We start from the raw sequence: 27125 nt of genomic DNA, 5'->3' as shown, positions 1-27125 counted from the left end.
TATAACGCATACTATTTTTGGCAAATGTAAGAACTCTACTTATTATTTGTTACTTTTATTTTGTGTATGTATAATATAATTAATTGTATTATAAAATATACATTTAGATAATAAATCATTGCAATGAAATTACAAACTTAATTTATATAAATTATAAAAAATATACGTATAATTTGATGGATAACTGTTATTATTTCAAATTATAACTCACATGAAATAACATATTCTAAGTAAAATACTTTTTAATTTTATTTAAAAAACATACATGATAATAAATTATAAAATAAAATAAACTTGTATGGAATAAATATTGACTTATTTTTTAAAACAAATTGCACATTGAAAGATTATGCATGGCTTATAGTAAAAATGATAGGTAAAAGACCTATCATGAGTAAATTGTATTTTTTATATTTATAAGATAATATTACAATAATTTTTTAATTTTACTTCTAATAATATTACAATTAACATGTATGATCAAAACTTTAATATGTATGGTCAAACCAATTTTTACTATAGAATAAATTATTTCTTAAATTTTAATTTATGTAAATCATCAAAATATGTTACTTTGAGTACACAAAAATAATTTTTTTTTATTTTATCTTTTAAATTATTACCGTTTATTTATAGTTGAATGAATAGTAAAATAAATTTTAAAATAGAATAAATTTTTATTTAAATTTAAATTTGTATAAAGTAACACATCACAAGTACAAAAAAATAACTTATTTTAAAATTTTCATTTTTTTATATTATGCTTACTCTTCAAATGATAAAAGATCCTTACAAATATTCAAAAAATATCTCAAATAAGTTTTTTACAATACTTACAAACAAGTAAAAAAATATTCACGTACAGGGGTCAACATCTAGTTAATAAGATAATGTATTATTTTTTGATACATAATATTAAAAAACATATATGTTGGAAGAAAAATAAGCAACTCACCACGGATAACACGTATATTGATATTTATCACTCACGCACGGAGATTGAAAGCGTGAAGGTACAGAGGAACTGGGGGGCAAAGGTAGCCTGTCAGGCTTCACTTAAACTTTATTTTATATATATATATATATATATATAAACAGAATCTATACTCCCATATTTAAAAAAAAAAAATTGAAACTCAATTAGATATGAACTAAGATATAAATTTATAATATGAAAGGAAATATTTTAAAAGTATAATATTTAGGTAAATATTTTTTTTTTGGGTAGTACGGGAGTCAATTTGTTCCTTTTTGACTGAAACATCAATTGCGTCGATCCAACGTGTTAAATCATTCAAATTTTAAATAAAAATATTCATATTAATCAATGGAAACACTTCTTTCCCCTGAAAACTACGCTTCAGGGAGGAGCGGGTTAACCTTCTTGTAAGGCAACAATGATATATACACGATTCACCTTTTCTTCTCGACGTATGGTCTACGGAAATAAAGTCTCGGTATCCATTTGAATGCATGAAACATGAATCCCGATGCCCTAATGAAGTTCACCGTTTTGCATTTCAGATTTACGTCTTCAAATCTTTTTTATCCTCATCCCCTTTTATTTTTATTCTTACCTAACGGATCACACTGAATATGTAAAAATGTAAATACTCATTCTTCCTTCTCCAACTGCAACCATATTAAATATGATCTGGACCTGTTTTACCTCACCCATCCAAAAAAAAAACCTTTTCCCTTTCCCTAAAGAAAGCCTCGCAGTCGCTGGTACCAAGCATGACCTTACGGCAAACCATATCGAGATTCATCTTTCCTCGCAACAAAAGGTAATAATAAGTTGTGTTCTAATACTAAGGAGTTTTATTGCCATAATTCCATAATCAAACGAAACAAATCTACAGTTATAAACTTCAACGTTTGTGAACACGTCCAGATATAATATTCCTCCTACAAAATGTGCAATGCTGTCTCCACATCACTTGCTCTTCTTTGGTTCTTTAGTATATTGATCTATCAATGCCTCGACGTCCTTCCAGAATAGGCCCTCTACCAAGATCCCATCCTTAGTGAACCTAATTCAGAAGAAACAAAAGGTGATGCACAACAAAAAGTAGATTCAGATTTTCCATTCTGTCATGCACACATGCTTGCATGTGTGTGAAAATTTTTATTTTCCAGACCTCTTGTACCTGCCTTAAACCTCAGTTTTTCACCATTGATGTAAACAAATTATATGTTGAATGTTGGTTATTAAAATAAAAAATAACATATTAGAGGTAAGCAGGGGTGTGAAGGAAAGAATGTGTGGAAGAAGAACAAGAATAGCATTACTCTGCATGGCCATAAGCAAAGAGGAAAAGTAGAGGGAGATACCATTGAGTAACACTTTTGGTTAAATGCACTGGGTCATTCGCAGAAATTGATTTTGGATCTGCACTTGCAATGGTTAGAGTGTACATGTCAGAGAATCGAGGCAGTTTGGAGGAGACTATCAAACCAGTACCAACGTAGGATCCCTGCCGAAATAAAATTACATGTAAGTTAGAATATCCAACAAAATTTTAGCACAAGTTGAGAGTATCAAAGGTTTCTGCTGGAAGCATGATGTCTGACTCATCACAGAGTTTGGCAACTAAATTTAAAGATAATCTTAAATTGTTCTACAAGTAACATATAACCCGCAAAACAACATTTCCCAGAACGAGACAAATATCTACATCAATTAAGTCATACAGCAGCCAAGAGCAGAATCAAATCACACTAGCAGTATACCTTTGAACATAGAAAACATACAATCTGCCGGGCAACTTTCAAGCCATTTCTCACCGAGCACATACTTCCAGTGAGAGAATTCTCTTTATTTCTATTCAGAAATCACAACTTTCTTCAAAATCAGATGTTGAAACTCAGAAACGAAATTACTTTTTTTCAATTTTTATATTCCATCTACTGTTCTAATCTGGGTGCAGAAGTTATTTACAAGAACTACTGGATCAGAACTGTTGACATTTATTCACAATTTTACTCTGATTATGGATGCAGATACCATAAACCAAATTTATTATTCCTAATTAATAGGGCATGAAAATATTAATTGCATGATTCAAAGCTAGACTATTGAATAACGGAAATTATAGGATAAAGATTAATTCTAAAGAAGATGTAGAAAGATGCCAAACTGATTTCACGCAAGAGTAAGGAACTGGAGACTTGCAAATAGAAAATTGAATTCTCATAAAACCAAAGATTTAAGCTAAAATTATTAAAACATTAGCATGACTGCAAACTAAGTGACTGTTCTGCACAACATATGATATGATACCAGACAATTGCATCCAACAGAAGCATATACAATAATCCAATTACATCAAGACACGGGTGAAAAAGAAATGAAAACCTGTTTGTTAATACACCAAACGAGCCTTTAGAAGAAATGGGTATTTATTAATGATACCATCATTATTGTGTTCTGTATTATTAATTAATTATGATTGCAACAAAATCATTTTGTTGGTCTAAAGATGAATTCTGGATCATAAGATTAACAAGTCATCTATAGCCAGTTTAACCCAAAAGGATGTTACAGAGTTATCTTTCCAAAACTTTTGTAACTTTAAAACTAGATTCCTACAGAAGAAAGATTATTTGATAGGCTATAACTAGTTCTTTACGATCACTAATTCATAGAATATATTATCAACCACACATTTCTCAGTTTGATGTAACCAGTTACTTGGCAGGAGCATGCTTTGCATCTGTTATGAATATCATGATAAAAAACATTCGTGTCCAGATGACCCAATAAATCTTAATTTTCATTCTATGGCCAATCCTAATAAAAGGAACCTTTGGAAGAATTATGACCCCTAGAGGCTCTCTCATGAAGTTAAGAGCCCAGGTGATAAAATATGAGATAATGATTAATTAGAATAATTAAGGCCTACTTAAGATATTAGAATCATTCATTAGGGATGTTCAAATAAGGATATTTATCCATTAGAATTAGGATTTATTATTTTATTTTATCGTTATCTTAGAGTTGTTTATGTTTAATAAAATAGGATATAATCATCCTATCAATAACAACAACAACAACAACAACAACAAGCCTTTATCCCACTACGTGGGGTCGGCTACATGGATTGCAAGACGCCATTATGCTCTATCATTTATCAAGCTTTTAGGAATATTATTAATTAAGAGATCGCGTTCAACAACTTCCAAGAGTGTTCTCTTAGGCCTTCCTCTACCTCTCTTAATCGGACTCAAAGTTATATGTTCCACTCTTCTCACTGGTGCCTCCCTTGGTCTTCTTTGTACATGCCCAAACCATCTCAACCGATTTTCTACCATTTTTTCCTCAATAGGTGCCACCCTCACTTTTTCGCGTACGTGCTCATTTCGAATTTTATCTTTACGTGTATGTCCGCACATCCATCATAACATTCTCATCTCTGCTACTCCAACTTTATGCTCTTACTGTCCCGTTAGAGCCCAACATTCACTACTATATAACATTGTCGGTCTAATAGCAGTGCGATAAAACTTTCCTTTAAGTTTACTAGGCACCTTACGTTCACAAATAACTCCTTTAGCTTTTCTCCAATTAAACCACCCAGCTTGAATTCTATGTGAAATATCTCCACTGATTTCGCCATCATTTTGAATAATGGCTCCCAAATATCTAAACTTTTCCACTTGAGGTATAATTTGATCTCCCAATTTCACTTCCAAATTATTGTCGAATATTCCTTTACCAAATTTACAATATAAATATTCCGTCTTACTTCTACTAAGACGAAAACCTTTCGACTCCAATGTCCTCCTCCATAACTCAAGTTTACAATTAACCTCTTCTCTTGTCTCTGCTATAAGAACTATATCATCCGCAAAGAGCATACATTTCGGGACTTCCTCTTGAATATGTTCCGTCAAAACATTTAAAATCAAGTTGAACAAATAAGGACTCAGAGATGATCCCTGATGTAGTCCAATCTTTATAGGAAAATCCTTTGTTTGACCACTAGGTGTTCTCATACTAGTTTTTACCCCCTCATACATATCTTGTATGGCTTTAATATAAGTAATCCGTACTACCTTTTTTTCCAACGCTTTCCAAAGCACTTCTCTTGGTATACGGTCATAAGCTTTTTCCAAATCAATAAAAATCATGTGTAGATCTTTATCTTTACAACGATACTTTTCCATTAATCCCCTTAGTAGATAAATCGCCTCTGTAGTTGATCTACCTGGCATAAAACCAAATTGATTCTCAGAAATACTTGTCTCCAATTTCAACCTGTGCTCAATTACTTTCTCCCACAATTTCATTGTGTGGCCCATGAGTTTAATCCCTCTATAGTTAGTACAATTCTGAATATCTCCTTTATTTTTATAAATAGGAATTAATGTACTTCTCCTCCACTCATCAGGCATTTTCTTGAACCGTAAAATCACATTAAATAACTTAGTTAACCATCTCACCCCTTCTTCACCTAAACATTTCCACGCTTCGATAGGATATACAATCAGGTCCGTTGGCTCTACCATTTGCCATTTTCTTAAGAGCTTCCTTTACCTCCTTATCACGTATTATTCGATAGAATGACAAATTTTGTTCTCTTTCACCAGTTACTAAATCCTCCAAGTTACTAGATGAATCCTCTCCATCATTGAAAAGTTTAGAAAAGTAAGTCTCCCATCTATTTTTAATTTCATCATCTGTAACTAAAATTCTTCCCTCTTCATCCTTAATACACCTTACCTGTTCTAGATCTCTTGATTTTCTTTCCCTACTCTTGGCAATCTTATAAATATTTTGCTCTCCTTCCTTCGTCTCAAGGTTCTTATAAAATTCTTCAAAAGCTTTAGAACGAATTTCACCCACAGCTCTCTTAGTTTCCTTCTTAGCCATACGGTACCTCTCCCAATTTTCCTCATTGTTACACAAATGTATGGCTTTAAAACAGTTCTTCTTATACTTGATTTTGTCCTGTACACTATAATCATCCTATCAATATCTTTTTAAATTAGATTAAGGATTTAGATTTAAATGTATTATTTTATTATTATTTTATCATTTGAGAACTCTATAGATAAAGTTAGGATTTTTATTTGTATTCAGTTTTGAGTATGATTGAATAGAAATTCCGAAAGTTCCGGCCTTCCCCCTTCTTCTTTCTCTCTCCTCCCCTTTTCTCTTATTTCCCTTCCCGTTTTACATCGCCAACCCCAAACTTCCAATATGGGGCTCAAGTCCCGTACCTTCCAACTGGGTGCTAATATCCTCTCAAGCCCTGTAATCATGCTGCATGATTGCAACTAGGTCATAGAGGGACTATATGATAGTTGACATCAATCGGCTGGAGCCTTTTGGGGAACCATACCTGAAAAGTAGACCTAGGAGGTTGGGGAGCCAAAGGTCCATATAAATCCCACATTTGAGTTGAATACCATACTTCTAATGTGGGACTCAAGCACCATGCCTTGCAAATGGATCCTGATGCCCAAAAACACTCACACCTTGGACATCACTTCCACTGATCACAGTGGAGAGCAAGAAGAAAACATGATACACATTCATCCAACCCAACAAAGGCATTCCCCTCTATGCGCACAAATATAATCCCAATCTTTTCTTTCTAAGGATGAAACTACAAATAGTTATGTATAAACAAAGCTGGCCACAAAAAAAAAAAGCAAAAACAAAAGTTATGCATAAACGGAGGGGTGGTACAGCAGATAAACTTTGTTTTTTCTGATTTAAATATCAATCAAATTTAGTATTTTTCAATCGAAATGAAGGGTTATATCAACATCACCATGTATTCTGGCAGTCCACACCTAAGGGGAGTTACCCATATGTGTGTGTGTGTGCCTAAGGGGAGGGACACAAGTCACAACATCACCATTATGCAGACGAATGCAGGATAAAAATTATACATATTTCTAACATAGATACTATGAAATAGAATTCCCAAATTCAACACCTAAGGAGGAGGTACCCATATACAAGTATCAAAACTGCGGGGAAATAGATGGAATATCTAGAATATAACAAGTTACAGAAGATGGTTTCATCCAGAACAGTGGCAAAACAAATACATAGCATATCATCTATTCCCCAGTCTCCATATATATAAAAGGGAATTTATAGTTTCAAAGCCAGTGCTTTTTCTGAATTGTGAGAAACTTACAGCAGGAGGATAAGTAAACAGAATGGCATTCTTCTCCTTAGTGTATATGATCAGCTGCAACAAGGCATTGAAGACTACATACTTGCCAGAGTCAAGGATCAAACACTGACCCCGCTGAAGAAGCATAAACAAAATGCCAATCGATGCCTGTACCTTAAACTCTCACGTGTTTATGCACCCCACAATTTTTCAACTTTCAAGAACTCGATTCCATATTTCCCACTGGCAATTTACCCCCAAGAAAGCACAACAAAAATAAAAGCTCAGAGAAAGACCTTTCCCCCTCTTAAAACAAAAGGTAAATCCATAAGTCTTCCCCTTTTCAAATTTCCTTCATCCAAAACAACATAGCCAGGATCAATTGTTCTCCTCATCAGGTTGTTTATCAAGTAAATAAAAAAAGATGCATACATATAAATATATAATTAAACCAGGAAAAGGATATAACACGATGCAGGCAATGAGGAAATCCCGGTTCTCAGGGAATTTCTTCTTGTAAAACTGGGCGAACAGAGCAATGATAATTATGATCGTTCCAAGGAAGAGTCTAACGTTGCTCAACCTCACGTCTTCCTCATAGCCACGACTCTTAACAATCTAAACAAAGAGAAAAATGAAGAACGCAAAATCCAATCACTCAACTCAAAGAAGAATCCGAAGAATAAACATAAGAAAGTCATTAACATGGATGAGATCCGAAATGGCGAGAGGAATGTTAGGGTTAAGTGGACCTCAGAGACAGACTCGTCGAGGATGTTCTTGATGGAATGAAGATCTAAGAGATTGGCTTTCTTTGGAGATTTGGACACCATTTCTGCCCTTGAGAGCTGCAAGCGTCCTTGAAATTGAAGCCTTTCAATAGCAGATGCTGCTGAGCGCGTTGGAAACTCTGACTTCGAAACTAGCCAGTGTTGTGTTTTTGGTGCTGTTGCCGATAACCAGTGTACTTCAAAGAAAACGGAACCGGACCAAACTGATGGGTTCACAAAAAATTGGGTCCTATTCGTTGTTCGAGACAATCCGTTTGGTCTGATGTTTTAGGGATCCGGTTTCATCAGCCTGGGAAGATCTGGACCATCCAGATTATCTAATGTTTTAGGGATCCGGTTTGATCATCCAAGGAAGATCTGGGCCATCCAAATTTTCACAAAAAATTGGGTCCTATTCGTTGTTCGAGACAATCCGTTTGGTCTGATGTTTTAGGGATCCGGTTTCATCAGCCTGGGAAGATCTGGACCATCCAGATTATCTAATGTTTTAGGGATCCGGTTTGATCATCCAAGGAAGATCTGGGCCATCCAAATTTTTTAATTTGGATGGTCCAGATTTTTTCAATTTTAATTTCAATTTTATATTTTATAAAAATAAAATTTATAAGCTGGTAAAAAAAATTTATCAATTTTTTATAAATATATTTATCATTAATCTGGATAATATTAATTTAATCTGAGATTCTAGATTTTTCAATTTAATATTATAAATTTTATAAACTAACTATCTATATGTACTCTAGATAAGACAAATTTAATATTAATTTTTTTATTTTAATAAATATAAAATAAAAATAAAAATAAAAACTTGAAATTTAGACCTTGCAGATAAAAATTTAATATTGACTGTCCAGAGCATATCTAGATAATTAATTTATAAAAATTATAACAGTAAATTGAACCATTTAAATTAAATTAGTACTGTCTAGATTGATGATGAACATATTTATAAATATAAAATTAAAATTAAAATTGAAATTGAAAAAATTATAAACTTTTTTATAAATATAAAATTAAAATTAAAATTAAAAATTTCTGGACCGTCTAAATTTTTTATGTAAATGGCTTAGATCTTTCTTAAGTGATGAGCACTGAAACGAAATATGATGTTTTAGTGGGTTTGGAAACCGAATTTGATGTTTTTGCGGGTTTGACTTCATTAGGCTCTGTTTGGATCGTGTTAAAATTATCTTTTACACATTTAAAATATACATACAATGATGTTATTTTTTATAATTATCTATATTCTTTTTTATTTTAATTTTTATTTTTTACTCCTACAATCTAAAATTATAAGATATTTTTGGCTAGTTTCTACTGAACAGTAATGTCATTAAAAATTATACATTTTTATATTTATTTTTATTTAATATTACAGCTATATCACAAATGATTACAGAAAAATTATTAATTTCAAATATTCATTAAGAATATTTCTGAAATATCTCATTAATTATTTCTAAAAAATATAAAAATGTTTTATATTTTCAAATTTGACTCCTATGTGATCGGAAACTTCCTATATCAGTATATCCAATGTTGCGGGACAGGGCCTTGTTGCGTCTGCATTCAACGATAGGGTGATCGGGTGTGGGTCTGGGAATTTTGCCATTTTCTTAATGCCCAAATTAATGTCAAAGTAATGTTCGATTCATACTGTTTTATATAAAAACACACAAATCTTTTTTTTTTTGTCTTGAAAAAATAATAATAACGGCAATGTCTCTCCCTCATTAAGTTAATTATTTTTTCGGCGACATAGATCCTTGCAAGTAGTTAATTCATTAATTTAAAGGTGCCAAGCTATTTGGGAATCAATTTGTATGTTATAAATAATTGAAAAAAATTAATCATTTTATAACTTAATCCCTGAATTTTGACTTATTGTAAATTAATTTTTATACTTTTGACTCTCTTACAATTCAATTTCTAAAATTTTTACAACTCAACTTTTATAGTTTTAACTATTTTAAAAATTAAAATTATAAAGATTTAAATTTTGTTAAAATTCAGGACTAATATTTTAAATTATTAAACTCTTTTAATCTTTATAAAGATTATAAAAGTTAAAATTTTAAAATATTTTTTATTTTTATAATTTTATTTTTCAAAATATAGAGACTAATATTTAAATGGTTAACTATAGGGATAAGTTGCAAGGAGTAAAATTTAAAAATTAAGTTATAACCAAATTAAAACTATAAGGATCGAATTAGAATAAGTCAATATTTAAAAAATTAAATTATAATCGGGTCAAAATTATAAAAAATATATGATTAATCTTTCATAAATAATTTATTTTGATGGTTACAAACTTTTCAAAACAAATAAAGTTTTCATTTAATTCTTCATATTAAAAAATATATACATAAAATTAAAATAGTAATAAAATTTAGCCGATTTTATGACGCTTGAACTTTGTTGGATGTCATATCTACAAGGGATTGTTCTTAATATTGTATTTCCCATACACTGGTATCTCCATCCTCCTAGTATGGCAACTTCAAATCTCACAGATACCAAAAGGAAGAATTTTAGTTAAGGATTTATGTAGAAACTTAATTTCAAATGAGTTTAATGGTAAAAAAATTAAAATACTCTTCACTTATTATACAAAATTACTAATTATTAATTTTCTTATTTCACCTATTAATTTATGAATATGAATTGCAAATTATACGAGTTGATATGTTAATAATTCTATAAGATTCGACATCAACTTTTTAAATTATAAGCAACAATATCAGTTGTAAATTATTAATAGATCTTGTAATTTACTAACATTAATTACAAATTATTAATAAGTTTGTAATTTATAACTAATGTTAGTAAATTAACTATTAATGTTACTGATTGTTTAACAAATAGATATAATTTACAAATGATATTAATAAATTAATAAATATAATAAAAAATTAATAAATAATGATTTTGTATAACAAGTGAATGGTATTTGGTTATTTCACTGTTAAAGTTCTTTTAACTTTTCACTCATAGGTTGAATTAAAATTTTAAAATTTTGTTAGACCTACGTAAAATTAAACTCTGTACAATGGTTATTAACTGAAATTCTCCGTACCAAAAGCTAACGAATCGTCCCTCAAAGTTGTGCGTGGATCTGAACTCGATTACAAAGTTACAGCCTCGAAAGATCTTTGAGAAATGAACTAGAATTCCTCTTGATATTTGCATCGCGCATGATTGTTTTCACCTGTGCATGCAAAAATAAAAATAAAAAATCAGATAGTTATTATGAATGTTTATTATTGTGCTGGTTCTTTTTCCCGTTATTTCTTTTTCCCTGGCCACGAGCTCTTCCTACTTGATCGAGTTTCACAGTTGAAGAAGTACGGACAGATATATTTAGACAGCAATAGGATATATTATAGGTATATATATCTCTTTGTCCTATGAAAAATTAAGGGGGGAAAGATGAAAGCCATTTTTTCACACACAAACAGAACTTCGCCGAAAAGCCACAAAGAATGTCTTTGACGCCAATAAGATCATGGTATAGATTCCCTCTCTTATGATATCTCCACTTTCTTCTTCAAGGGAATTTTAAACCATTCGATAAGATAATATATGGTGATTCTTTTCGCAGAATGAGATGCCTTTTGATTGATAGATGTATCTCAAATATCTTAAAAACTAGTTTTAATGTAGTGCTCATCGTACAAATGAACATGGAGAGCTTATTACTTTTAGACCATTCAAACTTAATTTGAAAGGTTTAGATTTATAGCTTTTTACTTTTATTTTTTTAAAAAATTATTTTAATAAATACAGAATCTAAAATAAAGACAATCTCTTAATTATTAATTTTATTAAAAAATAATTTTTATTTAAAAATACCCATTGAAAAATTATAAATATGAACCATTCAAATTATATCTTAACAATTTAAACAAGATGAGCTCTCGGTACTTATATGTATGATAAGCAATGAACTTGGTTCCTTAAATAATGTAACTTGATTATTTGATAAAAAAAAATAATGTAACTCGATTATTCATCATGGTATAGAACAATTAACATCAATTGTAATTGTTTTTTTATAACAAAATAATATATCTTGAAATTTTGGATTATTAGTTGAAGGCTAGATAAATTGTGTAGACCGTACTGACTCCTGGTGATGCCTTTACACTGTCACTATTTATAAATTCTACCTACTTGTATACTTGGATATTTCTTTAAAATCATCACGAGCAGTATTTAGATATATATAAATAATTAATTATTTTGTTAACTATGAAATAATAATATCTAATTATCTTAATCACTAACCTAGCTACTTTCTTTCTTCGTTCTCTTCTTTATCTCTCTTTCATTTTTATTTTTTTTTTGGCTTCCTGAATTTAGAGGTAAATAGAATTCACTGCATGAAAAAAAAAATAAACAACATCATATTTGTTCTAGATTAAGCAAATCTAAATAACCAAACATTAACATGAATTCTGTAATAATAATTAGTTTCCTCAATTACTACTCGGATACATTTAATTTATTATAAGGCTGTGTTTCACTGCACAAATGCGGCTTCATGGCACACCCATGCAAACACAAGCGCTATTTTTTTATGTGTCTTTTATACATGTTTCTCAATCCCTTCACGGAGCTTATCATCAAATTAACGTAAAATACATCATTTCATAACTTTGGATGCCAAAATTGTCACATAAAAAGGAAATAAAACCAGTTTTGTTCTTCAATATTCAAATTTTAGCATACAACAATTAATATCAATTGTGCTTGTTTTTTGTAACAAAATAATAGTGCATCTTAACAATTTCGATGGTTAGTTGAAGGTTGGATAGCTGACCTGGGCCGTACCAGCACCTTATTATGAACCTTTTATAATTGGATTTCAGCATTTTTGGGCCGTCTCATACATGTTACCCTACCCGTATGCTCTGATATTTCCTTGAAATTTTCATGCCGCCGCGTTCATATTCATTCCTTGAAAGGGAAAACAAAAATTAAAGATTGTGGGGCAAAAAAAAAAAAAAAATTCTAGTCACCGTAGAACTTTTCCCCGGCTAAGCCAAGATTCATTGGAAGTCAATTTATGTCAAGGGGTTGTGTATGTTGAGATTGAAGATTTGGATACATTGTTGTCAACAAAACCTCAACTATCCAAGTCTTGATATCTAATATAAAATCCTAATCCAATAAAATCACCGGGAGATTATTAATTATTATTATAAGAGAGCGAGAGGGAGCGCCACCCACCTTTTTCGTGTTTGGCCAACGTCGCAGAATCTTCTTCTCTCCTGATTCGGTGTCCCCTTTAATCCCCTCAGGTGCTATACTTTCTCTGAAATCTTGATCCTCTGATCTTCTGAGTCTTGCAGATTTGTATTCCTTCCTCGCTGCCCTAATTCATGATCCAACAGAAACAAAAAGAAGCCCAGAGCGTGTATCTTCTCGCAGATCCCAATGGAGATCCACAGACTCCGAGAGCACGACGTGGCCGTAAACGACGACAACAAAGAAGACCAAGAACCAGAAAGCAGGAGCTGTAAAAAGAAGAAATCAGAAAAAGACGATCTCTACCCGCGCCTCCCAATGGAACTAGCCCTGGGCATTCGCGGAGCCGTCGGCATCGACGACGTCGACCCGGTGGTCACGGCCGGAAGGTGTTACTGCGTGCTGTACTGGATCGAACCGGACAAGGTGTTTCACACTCGGCCGGTTCAACCCTCGCGGAACAACCCGGTCTGGGAGGAGCTTGATTTCCTTCCGGTACTTGACTATGCTCCTGAAAACTGGGGCTTCCTCCACGTGGAGGTCGCTAGGTTGTGCTCCGACACCGACCCGGGACCCTCCTCCGGGTCGGTGATCGTGGGTAGGGCTAGAGTGCCCTTACCGAAGATACCTTACTGTACGATTGAAGATCGCTTTGGCCTCGTGAAGCATATTGGCGAAGGGCACATGTGCCTCGCAGGAGATATTATTCTGTGCATGAAACTCCAGAGAGCGTGGCCTTTCCAGCGGCCTGATTATATGATCAATGATCAGCAGTTAGAAAATTCTGACTCTGTCTGGTTTTGATCAGCTCACAGAATTAATTAAGGCTTCTTTTTTTAGGCGCTGATGATTTTGAGTCGGTATAGCTAGCTCGAGAGATATTGAGGTGGAATTAAAATACAGTTTATGTGGTTTCTGGCACACAGACGATATTAGATTCGTGTTGGGTCCCAGAAGAGAAGGAAACCCTTCCGATATTGTTCTGTTTTTCTTATTCTTCTTCTATATTTGCAAAACTGATCAGAATTTTGAAGTTTTATGATAAAGGTGTTGAATGGTATCTTATATGATGTGCTGTGATTCTTCGTGTTTGTGCTTTGGACGATTTACGAGCTGATAGGGATATATTGCGTGGTTTTAATATGATGAGGATTAAACTCAGTACGATCGAGGAGGAGACTGGATGGTCATTTTCAAATCTCCAATCCAATCAAAGGCTCAGAACAGAATGATACGTGTTATATTAAAAACATACACTCGCTCACTTTTTTTCACCTTTGACGAGATGCATGCATCCTTTGATCAATTGGCTAGTGAACACAAGTATTCGGCATCCTTATGTGCGCAGGTTTTAATTTCTATAGGATTTTAACCCACTTTAAACTCTTTTCTCTTAAAGAATCATCTAATTGATAAGCGTATTTATCGTTAATTTTTGAAAAAGTTCTAAATAAATATTTGATGCATGCATTCAAATGATTCAAATTTCAACCCAATTTATTTTGGTTTGATTTGATTTGATTAAATTCACTTTTATTTTACCTTTTTTAAATATGCCTAGTTAATTAAATTTATTTCTTAATTTAAAACTTAATTAATTTATCCAAGACGTGATGTCCCTCATACACCCACATTTTTTTTAATATCTTATACACTCATATTTTAATTATTAGTTAGTTATATATTCTCTTATGGCGTGTTTGGATTAATGAAGATTTACATTTGAATCAAATCTGTTATTTGGATACACAAAGATTTATGAATTTAGATTTAGTTCAAATCCAAATTTATTTCTAATTATAATTCATTTGCGATTACAAATTCTGTTTACACCCTAATTATTTAAAATTTTAATTACTTTAAACACCTTGTTCTTTTTATGTTTTCAATATTATTACTTTTATGAATCTTGTATATTTTTTCTTCTCTTATTAATTATCAATATAAATAAATTCGTCATTTTAAATTTTTCATTTTTTATTTCAAATTTCAGGTCATCTCTCTTTTTCATTTAAAATTTTTTAAAATACCCAAATAAATAATTTTAAATACATAAATTTTCAAATGTTGAAATGTAATATTTTAAATGTAAAACCTAAATTCAAATCCACCAATCTAAATGATGTCTTAATTATTTTAGTAAAAAAAGGGTAAAAATGTTCTAAAACTTTTCTCCCAAAGACTCTTGATATTCTAAACTTTTTTTAAGAGCAATATCACCTTAGAACTTTTTAAAATCGTGCAATATTGCTTTGCTATTAAATACACCTATCTTTTTCCTTGTTGACTAAGCATTAACCATTGCTCCATTGTGCCACTGTCTCCTTCCTTCTCATTCTTCATCTTCGTTGTCGTCTTTTAGAACCAAATTGACCAAAGCAAAGGATGGGAAACCATGGCTCGAGCTTGGCTTTCTTATTTCCCTAAGGCTAAAGAAGTCACCATGGTCAAGGTCGAAGCCTGGATCGACTCCAACCATGATCCTTGAGGCATAGTCGTCTTCATGGTCTACAGGCATGGCCATCATCTCCAAACCACTCCAATCTTCCTTGCTCAATGGGTTTCACTTGTTTTGCGCTTGACCTCCAAGGGCATGGCCAATCTTAATAAGTTAAATGATTTGTCAAGCACGACCCTTGACTATTGTTGCGATGCAACGTGATTGGTGTTGTTAAACAAATCATGAAGCTCTATTTCTTGCAGTGGTGGAATCGCAGAAAGGGAAAACAATCAAGAGTGGGTAAGACTTAAGAGAGATAGTCAATGAAATTTATGAAAAGGCAAATTAGACCACCACTAGACTGACTATAGAGGAAACGAGGCTTTGTTGGAAAATCCTAACCAAAGATGCTTAGATTCGCTAAGAATATGGAGTTATTTAGATTAAAAACAAAAATGAAAGAGGGCATAGGAGTGAAGAAGACCGGGAGGCAGCATTTGCAAGATTCAGAGAGCCAAGAACACTACTAAAAAACCATGCATTTTCCACAGTTTTTATAAACCATGGCTCTTTGCATGGTTTAAATTGAAAATCATGGAAAAAGTAATTTTTTTAAAAAAATGTACTATGTTGAGAGAAATTGTGGGAAAATATCTTCTTTTGTCAGAAGATTTTCCCATGGTTTCTGACAAAACCGCAGGAACATCCCATATATTTCTCTTTCTCTCCTCAGCTTTAATTTGTACTTGCTCTTTTGTTTTTGCATTTGCTCCAAATCTTCTCCCTCATTTTTCCATTGGCACTCAAGTGCTCACCAGATTATTCTCGCTACCAACGCTTAGCCTCTATTTTCATTTTACCAAAGTTCTACCTCTTTATCTTCTGAAACTTCTTCATTTGTGTTTCATCTTTTTCATTACATTGGATATATTTCTTCTCTATTTTATTTTTTCTGCTCCTTCATCTGGTAAAACTTCTTTCATCCACCTTTCTTCTTCTTCATCCTCTGGTATATTTCTTCTGTACTTTTATCTTTCTGATATATTTCTTTAATATTTGTCTTTCCTGTTCTTGAAGTTGAAGGTATACTGTGTAGAGTTAAAAAACATTGCCACTTCTTTAAGGATTTTCCCTCTTTTATATGTTGTGCATAGTTTTTGCATAGCAAACTAGAGATGCAATTTTTTCTCTTTCTTCAATAATTTATAACTCTCCAAAATGCAAGCTTCAGTGGGGTGTTTGAAAATTATTGTTCTTTCATTTTCTTTGATTTCCCACCCAGATATAAATTTGGTTATATTTATTCTGTTTTTATCATTCTAACTATTTTTTTAGGTTTGAAAAAACAAATTTCTTAGTCCTTCCAAAGAACTCTCAGTAGCAGGATTCTCGTATTGTTGGTGGTGTCCTTTAGTTTGTGTTTTTTGTATTTGTATGTTTTTAATTATCATCATTTGGCTAGATGTTTCGATAATTTCATTTGTATTCTGGTAACTAATTTTAATGTAATATACGATCTTCAGTTTTGCCAATATGTATATATGACCAAGTAAATTATGGATCAAATTTTAATAAATTTACTCATTTTTATTATTAATCAATGCTTCTTAAATTAATTAAATTTCTCATCAGATTAAATTAATTTGTTTGGAGTGAGTTAATTAAATCATTGGCTACAGAATCATAAAACCAGCACATAATCAATTATGTGGGATTAAATTTTAATTTTCTGAACTAATTAAAATATTAATTGGATTGTGGATTTTTTTCATTACATGTAGACAATTTTATTATAGCATATAGTGATATCAAAATATTTTTTTAATTTTATGTCCTTATTTCTCATGGTTTATTTAAAAGCCATGATTTGACATGGAGACAACCATGGTTTTGACACAATCGTGGCTCTTTCCATGGTTTTTGACAAAACCATGGGAAATCATTTCTCATGATAAATATTCCCACGGTTTTCAAGAACTGTGGGAAATTATCATTTCCACTATTTAGATCGTGGCTAATGAAGGAGAAAAATTGTGGCAATTACCATTGTCACACCTAGAAAATGTGATGTGGACGGTGCGCGAGTGGAGGTTCCGACTTTTGGGATAGAAACCAAATGGAACAAAGTCGCCATCAACATTTTGAAAAAAATCTTGGAAAACCAATTAAAAAAGAATAAGGATGGTCTGCGGAAACAAAAAATAGGTTCGGGAGTCGATTGAGTGTAGGGAAGATGTTAAGCACCTCACAACACTTATTAACGGTTACTTAAAATTTGTTATGCTCTATTAATATAGTTTTATAATTATTTTAATTATCCCTTTTATATTCATGTGCTTAAAAAAGGATAAGAATTAAGTAAAAAATATTTATTTATTTACAAAAGAGGACTTGACTCAGAATTCAACTCTGAGACCTACATACCCTACGATAGAGATTAAAGTTCACATAGTTCGAGCTTAAAAATTATAAGTGAAAATATCTTTTTGAAGAGAAATTAATTATAAATAATTTATTATTTTACAAATAAAATAATTTCTAAAATTTTGGTATGTGTGTTTTAAATTGTAAAAAGTAATTTAATTTTAATTATTTTTTAATTTTTGAAATAAAGAAAAGAAAAGGGTTTAAAATTATGTTTTTATATATGATTGGGAATTTAATCGCTATACCTACAGAACCTTATTGGTTCATATCGTAATATAATTATTTTAAATATCTGCAGAGATTCTGAAATCTTACACAATAAAAGAATTCAACAACTTAATTTATTTATTTATATTTTTATGTATATTTTTAAATGTTAATAATATATTTTAAATGTGTATATATAAGTTTTAAAGACTCTTAATCGTCCTATTTGCAAAGCCTTATAGACTTATATGGTAATATGATTATCCTAAATATCTGTAGAGATTTCAAAATTTCACACGATAAAGAAATTAAATTTATTTAAATATATCTTTAATTTAATTAATTTAATATATAATTTATATATATATATATTTTAAAAACTTAATCATTATATCTGCAGACTCTTATTGACTCATACGATAATACGATTATCTTAGAATTCTACAGAGATTCAAAAATCTCACATGACTAAAAGATATAATTAGTAAATATGATTATAATTTAAATACATTAATTTGATTAATTAATTTTTCTAAATTATGTATTATATCATTATTTACAAAAATTATTTATTTATTATAAAAATTGAGAACCATTATATCTGTGAGGACTTATTATCCCACACGATGATATGATCAATTTAAGTTTCTATGAAGATTATTGAAATATCACATGAAACTTAAATAAATTATTAATTTAGATTATAAAAAGAGAGTTACTTTAATGATGGGCCTTTAGAACCCATATTAACATATAAGTTTTACTCTCATATCTGCAAAACCTTATTGATTTACGCGATACAAGATTATACTAAATATCTACAGAGAATCAAAGTCTCACACGATAAAAGGATTAGATAATACAACAACAACAACAAGCCTTTATCCCACTAGGTGGGGTCGGCTACATGGATTGCAAGACGCCATTATGCTCGATCATTTATCAAGCTTTTAGGAATATTATTAATTAAGAGATCGCGTTCAACAACTTCCAAGAGCATTCTCTTAGGCCTTCCTCTACCTCTCTTAATCGGACTCAAAGTTATATGTTCCACTCTTCTCACTGGTACCTCCCTTGATCTTCTTTGTACATGCCTAAACCATCTTAATCGATTTTCTACCATTTTTTCCTCAATAGGTGCTACCCTTACTTTTTTACGTACATGCTCATTTTGAATTTTATTTTTACGTGTATGTCCGCACATCCATCGTAACAATCTCATCTCTGCTAATGTTAAATATATTTTAATACATAATTATATAATACATATTTTTAAATATAGAAATCTTAATCGTTATACCTGCAAAGCTTTATTGACTCACGCGATATTACAATTATTCTAAAGGTCTATGGAGTTTAACAAATCTTACATGATTAAAAAATCTAATTAAAAAAATTTGATTACAATTTAAATTTATTAATTTAATTAATTAAAATTATAAAAATATTTTTTATTTTATTTACAAAATTTATTTATTTATTTATCATATAAATTGTGAATTACAATATCTATGAGGATTTATTATTCTACACGATAAGGCAATTAATTTAATTCTCTATGAAGATTCTTAAAATCTCATGTGAGACTTAAATATTTATTATAAAAAATTAATTTTAATAATGGGCCTTTGAAATTTATATAAATACCTATAAGATTGATCATCATACCTGTGAAATTTTATTAATTTACACGGTATAAAATCATTCTAAATGCCTACGGAGATTTTTAAAATCTCACACTACAAATAGATAATCAAAACATTTGCATTTATAGTCGGTGCATAATATTATGGTTGGCTAAACGATTCACGCAATAAAGGCAATAGAAAGAATAGAGAAATAAATTATTTTGACAATTCACTATTCTTTTAACTCGGGGATATATTCTAAAAAAAATCTAAATTTGGCATAAACTTGTCTACGTATCATTCCATTCAATCTTTTAGGTCCATACTTTGCCTCGACGATTATGCCACGATGTCCTTAAGCCTATATGTGATGGATAGGCTTTATTTCTCTATTCTTTCCATTGCCTTTATTACGTGAATCGTTTAGCCAACTATAATATTATGCACCGACTACTAATGTAAATGTTTTGATTATCTATTTATCGTGTGAGATTTTAAGAATCTCCATAGGCATTTAAATAATTTCATATCGTGTAAATTAATAAGATTTTGGAGGTATGAGGATCAATTTTGTAAGTATTTATATAGGTTTTAAAGGTCCATTATTAAAATTAATGTTCTTTTTATAATAAATATTTAACTCTCACATAAGATTTCAAAAATCTTCACAAAGAATTGAATTAATTGCCTTATCGTGTAGGATAATAGATCCTCATAGATATCCTAATTCACAATTTATATGGTAAATAAATAAATAAATTTTATAAATAAAATAAAAAATATTTTTATAATTTTAATTAATTGAATTAATAAATTTAAATTGTAATCACATTTTTTAATTAGATCTTTTGGTCATGTAAAATTTTTTAAACTTCGTCAACCTATAGGATAATCATACTACTGCATGAGTAAATAAGATTTTACAGGTATAACGATTAAGATTTTTATATTTAAAAATATGTATTATATAATTACGCATTAAAATATATTCAAAGTGAATATTATTTAATCCTTTTATGGTGTAAGACTTTGAATCTCTACAGATATTTAGGATAATCTTATATCGTGTAAATCAATAAGATTTCATAGATATGAGAGTAAAACTTATATGTTAATATGAGTTCCAAAAGCCCATCATTAAAATTAACTCTCTTTTTATAATTTAAATTAATAATTTATTTAAGTTCCATGTGAGATTTCAAGAATCTTCGTAGAGACTTAAATTAATCACATCATCATGTGAGATAATAAGTGCTCACAGATATAGTAATTCTCAATTTTATAATAAATAAATGATTTTTGTAAATAATGATATAATGCATAATTTAGAAAATTTAATTTATCAAATTAATGTATTTAAATTATAATCATATTTACTAATTATATCTTTTAATCATGTGAGATTTTTTGAATCTTCGTAGACTTCTAAAATAATGTATTATTGTATGAGTCAATAAAATTTTGCAGATATAACAATTAAGTTTTTTTTAATATATATATATATATATATAAATTATATATTAAATTAATTAAATTAAAGATGTATTTAAATAAATTTAATTCCTTTATGGTGTGAGATTTTGGAATCTCCATAGATATTTAGGATAAATCTTTAAAACATATATATACACACTTAAAATATATTATTAACACTTAAAAATATACATAAAAATATAAATAAATAAATTAAGTTGTTGAATTCTTTTATCGTGTGAGATTTCAAACTCTCCGCAGATATTTAGACCAATTGTATTACCTTATGAACTAATAAGATTCTGCAGGTATAGTGGTTAAATTCTCAATCATATATAAAAAAATAATTTTAAATTCTTTTCTTTTCTTTATTTTAAAAATTCAAAAATTGAGAAAATAATTAAAATTAAATTACTTTTTATAATTTAAATCACACATAACAAAATTTTAGAAATTATTTTATTTGCAAAATGATGAATTATTTTTAATTAATTTCTTTTCAAAAAAATATTTTCACCAATAATTTTCAAGCCCAAATTACGTGGACTTTAATCCCCATCACAGCGTATGTAGGCCTCAAAGTCGAATTCTGAGTCAAGTCCTTCCTCGTAAATAAATAAATATTTTAAAAATTTAAAAATTGAGAAAATAATTAAAATTAAATTACTTTTTACAATTTAAAACACACATAACAAAATTTTAGAAATTTTTTTATTTGCAAAATGATGAATTATTTCTAATTAATTTCTTTTCAAAAAAATATTTTCACCAACAATTTTCAAGCCTGAACTATGTGGACTTTGATCCCCATCACAGCGTATGTAGGCCTCAGAGTCAAATTCTGAGTCAAGGCCTTCCTCGTAAATAAATAAATATATCTCATTTAATTCTTATCATTTTTTAAACACATGAATATAAAAGAGATAATTAAAATAATTATAAAACTATATTAATACAGCACAATAAACTTCAGGTAACCATTCTGATGAACACGTGTTATAGGGTGCCTAACACCTTCCCCACACTCAATTGGCTCTTCAACCTATTTTTTGTTTTCACAGACTATCCTTATCCTCCTTTAATTGGTTTTTCAAGATTTTCCTTAAAATTTTGGTGGCGACTCTCGTTTCATCTAGTTTCCCACCTCGAAGGCTGGAACCTCTACTCGCGTGTTATTCGCATCGCATTTTTCGGGTGCAACATGCTTGAACATGTTTTCTTCTATGGATTTTTTGTGATTCGATTGTCTTTGATTATGCCTCTGATCTTCAAACAAATCCATTCGAATCTTCTAAGCTCGAGCGTTTGCCTGTCTCGTCACTAGAGCTTGCATTCTTCTCAATGTATCAGTCATTTGCTTCCTCCCCAATTCTGGTGACCTTTTGTGATCCAGCTTACCTAAATTTTCTACTAAAAAAAACTAAACCTAGTTAAAATAGGGGTCTACCTTTTTCCCCTCATATTAAGAGAATATTATCTAATGATTGATAGATAGAAATATGGTTTTTGGAAAAGAGATGTAATAAATGCACATATCTTATTTTTTGTTAGTACATTTTTCATTTCTTTTCTTAAAAAAACATTTTTTTACATACGGTACGGAACATAACTTTGTTTCTCTTATTATCCTAGCAAAGCATGCTCACACACCCACGCTCCCTCCATAAATAAATAAAAAAACAAACAAATCACATTCAGCTCCATTTTAAGAGAATTAATTATAAATAATGACCAATACAAAATGGATTTTTGTTAAAATAGAAACATTATTTATTTTTTTGAATGAAACTTGTTGTTGATCTTTATTTATGATTAATTTCCATGGGAGAGGGCTAGATATAATTTTCCCATTAAAAAATTATGTAAAATATTTTCTTTCATTAATTGTTTTATATATTTCCTTTACTTTTACGGTAACAAATCATTTTTTTCCTTCTACCCCTTCAAGCTCTCACCATCGTCTAAAAAGGTGGGGATTCCCCCCTTCCATTTTTTTTTCTTTGGTTCAAATTTAATCTCCTAAAAAATTATTGTTAAAATGTTAAATTATAAAAAATATAAAATTTAAAATTTGAACTGCTAAATTTTAATATGAATAATTAAAAGTACAATAAAAACAAAACAAAACGAAATGAAATGTAGGAAAGGGAAAACATATTTACAAGCTAAGACCTTATAATTTACTTCCATTGTAATCAAGTCCCTCTAATTTTATTTGTTAGAATTGGGTCCCTATACTTTTAAATGTTAACCCGTTCGCCCCTATACCATTAACATTGTCAGAAACGAAAGAGCTGGCTAACAGAGAAAGACTTGGTCCTTGATCACTGTCTATGTGGTCGCCACGTAGATCCACTTGATTCTTCATAAAGTTTGGCTTTTGGTGTCCGCACTTGGCGCTCGCTGACCTTCGTCTCAAGAACCACAAAATCCTTCTCCCTATATCATATGCCAACCCTTACCCTAGATTGAGCATCGAGCATTCGGCAAGTGTGCTGGGGAAACATGGGCAAAAAGTCATACTTCATTTGACAGAAGGGAAATCAATGATCGAGAGCTTGACCAGGCACATACATTCTCCAAATGGAAAGATTGTTTGAATTCTTGTATGACTCGATTGGGGCTTTATAAAAGGCCATCATGAACAGCTATCAAGTTCCTCTTCCTCCATAATAGATTGAGCATAATGACAACTTGAATGGCGAGGCTCTATTGATTATTATGAATCAAGAGATCTAGGAAATCATAGACAACTCCCCTAATATCTTCTATTATTTGTAACCTATCAATTTTGATTGATAGAGTTCTGAATCATTACACTCATGAAAAATGACAGAGGGCAAATATATGAATTAAAGATTATCTCTCCCAGTTTACTCAATTGCCCTTCCCTCTTTGTCCTGTCACGCTGTTGAACGATGATGACAGTGTCGATTCCTTTTCGAAATCATCGTCTTTGCTGCTCTTTACGTAATATTCTAAAAATTTTAAGACTCGAATTTATTTTAAAAATAAAATAAAATATTTATAATTAAATTAAAATTTAAAATAATTTGATAGAGGCCCAGAGTTTGAATTTTACTAAGTAAAAGTTTAGTTTTATTTGATTTTTAACTATGAAAAAAATTACCAAAATTGACCCGAGCTTTTGTGCAATAATAAAAAATATTGGGCCAGTTCTTGTAATTTTTCCCAAACTTTTAGATCAGCAATTTAAAGACCATAATGATTGCAGAAAATGCAGAAAATGAATAAGGAAGGAAACGCACAAACGGGGGAGAGAGAGAGAGGGAGGGAGAAGAGAAGAGAAAGAGAGGGAGTTAGGCTTGGATCTAGGAGTCTTTGCGACCGTTGCGAGCTCAGCTACACGATAAGTAAACTTTCTACTTCAATCCTCTTCCCTTTCTCTTGATTTTCTTCAATTTTGGGAGAGAAAATTTTTGGATTTTGATCCCAAAGGCTTTATTCTTGTAAGCTTTTGTTTCTTTAGATCCTAGGGAGTATGTTTGGGTTTCTATATAGTGATCTAATGTTTTGAGTGGATAATTGAATAAAAAGAGGTGTTTTGGGCACAAAATAAACCCTGAGAAATTGAGTTTTTGCTCTTCAATGGTTTAAGCTTATTGATTTAGTTATAATTTTGCTATTTAAGCCCAATAAGATTTAAATTAAGGTTTGATTTTCATTATAAAGGCTAATGGTAAAAGTTGGTGATACTAAGTGAAGGTTTTTAATTGATAAAAAATTATATAAATTGAAAATTAGCCTAGTGATGGCTAATAAATGGTTTTGGTGGTTAAGTGATACTATGTGAATGGTTGGTTTAATATATGGACCATTGGGATAGATTATGGCTCATAGACCCAAGTTTTATGGTATGAGTTATAGTCTTCATTAATGCTATTTGACATGATAAGTGATGTGGATCACTTATATGTTGTAGGGATTGTTGGTGGAATTTGTTCGGAAGTTAAGGAACAAGCCAGGTTCTATTTTGTACAAAAAGACCTTTTGGTACTAAAGGGTTGAGGTAATAGGAAAAATTTATATTTTTTATTACTCTATTTTAGCTATTTTTGAATAAATATTACTAGCTATCATGCATTACATGTTTTAAAAGATTAAATGTGTTTTATAAGGGGTTATGGGATACTAATTTGATTATAGTGCAAATATATTTTCTAATTGTTTATAAACAATGTTTTTATGGATACGAGATTTGTTTACATGTATTTTAATCATAAGGAATAGAAGTTGCACTTAAGGAAGTGTAACTAAGTAATATACCTTAGATAGGCTAAGGAACCATTTAAGGGAGATTTATAAATGTTATACTATCTTAGAGTGTTGAAGTGGTCAATACTTAGGAAAGGTAGATAAGAGTAAAAGGCATGATCTCAATGAGAGTTCACCAATGAGAAGGTGTGAATTTTTGATATTTTATGGCACACTGTTAGTACTCAATGTTGTCTTACGTATTGTGGGCTCAGTGCACTAAAATGGTTAGTGTATTGAATGTTCGACACCTCTTAGTAGGGGAGGAAATCCGACATATGAAGTGTGAGGTTGAGTGCCTAGGCCAAGGTAGCCTTCACATGGAGAGTAAGTCGGGCTGGCTCTTGGAGAGAGTTAACTTTGACTGCTCAGGATTCACGTCGAAAGGGCATAGGCGGTTCGGTGGATTAGATCATGCCTTAGATTATGTTTGTGCCTGTGGAGGTACAAGTAGGTATAAGGTTTACTTGCGAGTTAAGAGTGCCAGGGGGCATTCTGTTGGTCATGAAAGGCCCTACCGGCTTAGGTCATACATTCATGCATTTTAAATGGCTAAATTATATACTATGTTGAATTTATTATTTGATTATGGCTTACTTTGTAATAATCAATGTAGATTTCTCTGTATGAGACTGTGGTTTTTCACCCTTTTTTTTCAATATTCTAGGTCCAGGCGAAGGATCCAATGGTGGACGGGGAAAAGGAGAAAAGCTAGGGGTTTGCTTGTGATTTGTAAAGAATTGCAACCCCTTTCTTTTAAGCAATATATTGTAATGTATTTAGAATTAGGGTGTCAGTAGGATATGATTATGTATGTGTGTGTGAATATGTGTGGATTGTGTGCTTGTGTATGAATTTTTGTCTGGTTGTAGACTTGTGGCTAGGAAACTTGGTTATGGTGTGTGATTTTGATGAATTTACTTAGTAAACCAAGTTTCTATTACAAGCAGATATTTATTTTGATGTGTGTGTGTGTGTGTGTGTGTGTGTTGTGTGTGTGTTATAAGCAAATGCAAAGTGGTTGTATTGCAAATGGTGTGCTATGGGCAGCATACACCTTAGATAGCGAGAGTGGATGCGTGGCCCCACAAGGAGCTCTGAGCCAAATGAAAATGTTTAGCATATGTATTTATCTAAATATATGATATTTGGATTGATTTGTGACCATTCTTGTATTATTGTGCATTTGAGGGTTTAGGATCCATTTTAAGAAATGGCACTTGGGTGGTCAAATTTTGATGTATGTGGGTTTTTCCATCATTTGAATGTTCTGTCATCATGTGTTTTAGTCTTTATTGACATGTCTAAAGTATTCCCATAGGTTTGTGACCATAGGATGAGATTTGGACAATTTTGAAAATGGTTTTTACCCAAAAGCTGCACTTTTGCATCCGGGTGTCCAAATCTTAATTCGACCGTTGGGATTTCTCTAAAATTTGGTCACAAGTAAACCCTTTTATAAGCTTTGTGTGGGATTTAGAATCATGTCGATCGG

At 30.8% G+C, this 27125-nt stretch overlaps 2 protein-coding genes across 2 annotated transcripts; one reads left to right on the top strand and one right to left on the bottom strand.

Annotated features, from left to right (window-relative positions):
• Window positions 1-1597: 1597 nt before the first annotated feature.
• Window positions 1598-8138, bottom strand: LOC129295456 (signal peptidase complex subunit 2-like). Its single transcript, XM_054933969.1, has 5 exons — window positions 7889-8138; window positions 7603-7754; window positions 7158-7239; window positions 2335-2477; window positions 1598-2033 (listed from the first exon to the last, which is right to left on the bottom strand). Exons 1-5 carry the CDS (start codon window positions 7967-7969, stop codon window positions 1937-1939), a joined length of 555 nt encoding a protein of 184 aa, XP_054789944.1. The 5' UTR covers window positions 7970-8138; the 3' UTR covers window positions 1598-1936.
• Window positions 8139-13058: 4920 nt separating this feature from the next.
• On the top strand, window positions 13059-14221 carry LOC129295453 (uncharacterized). The gene is made up of 2 exons (XM_054933967.1): window positions 13059-13233; window positions 13327-14221. The coding sequence occupies exon 2, from the start codon at window positions 13370-13372 to the stop codon at window positions 13982-13984; it is 615 nt and encodes a 204-aa protein (XP_054789942.1). The 5' UTR covers window positions 13059-13233; window positions 13327-13369; the 3' UTR covers window positions 13985-14221.
• Window positions 14222-27125: the final 12904 nt, after the last annotated feature.

The sequence above is a fragment of the Prosopis cineraria genome, unplaced genomic scaffold (assembly GCF_029017545.1).
Source record: "Prosopis cineraria cultivar Desert tree isolate PC_DT_omini unplaced genomic scaffold, ASM2901754v1 PC116, whole genome shotgun sequence".
NCBI classification, from domain to species: domain Eukaryota; kingdom Viridiplantae; phylum Streptophyta; class Magnoliopsida; order Fabales; family Fabaceae; genus Prosopis; species Prosopis cineraria.
Note: the sequence above shows the minus strand (reverse complement) of the source record. Positions and strands in the feature narration are given on the sequence as shown.

Bases quoted from the DNA above. Each gene is read 5' to 3' on its own strand.
- LOC129295456 (XM_054933969.1), bottom strand. From the start codon at position 7,969: ATGGTGTCCAAATCTCCAAAGAAAGCCAATCTCTTAGATCTTCATTCC. The intron at 7,755-7,888 runs GTCCACTTAACC...CTCTTTGTTTAG, and splicing joins TCGACGAGTCTGTCTCTGAG to ATTGTTAAGAGTCGTGGCTA. The intron at 2,034-2,334 runs GTATCTCCCTCT...CTTCTGAATTAG, and splicing joins ACCAAAAGTGTTACTCAATG to GTTCACTAAGGATGGGATCT.
- LOC129295453 (XM_054933967.1), top strand. From the start codon at position 13,370: ATGGAGATCCACAGACTCCGAGAGCACGACGTGGCCGTAAACGACGAC.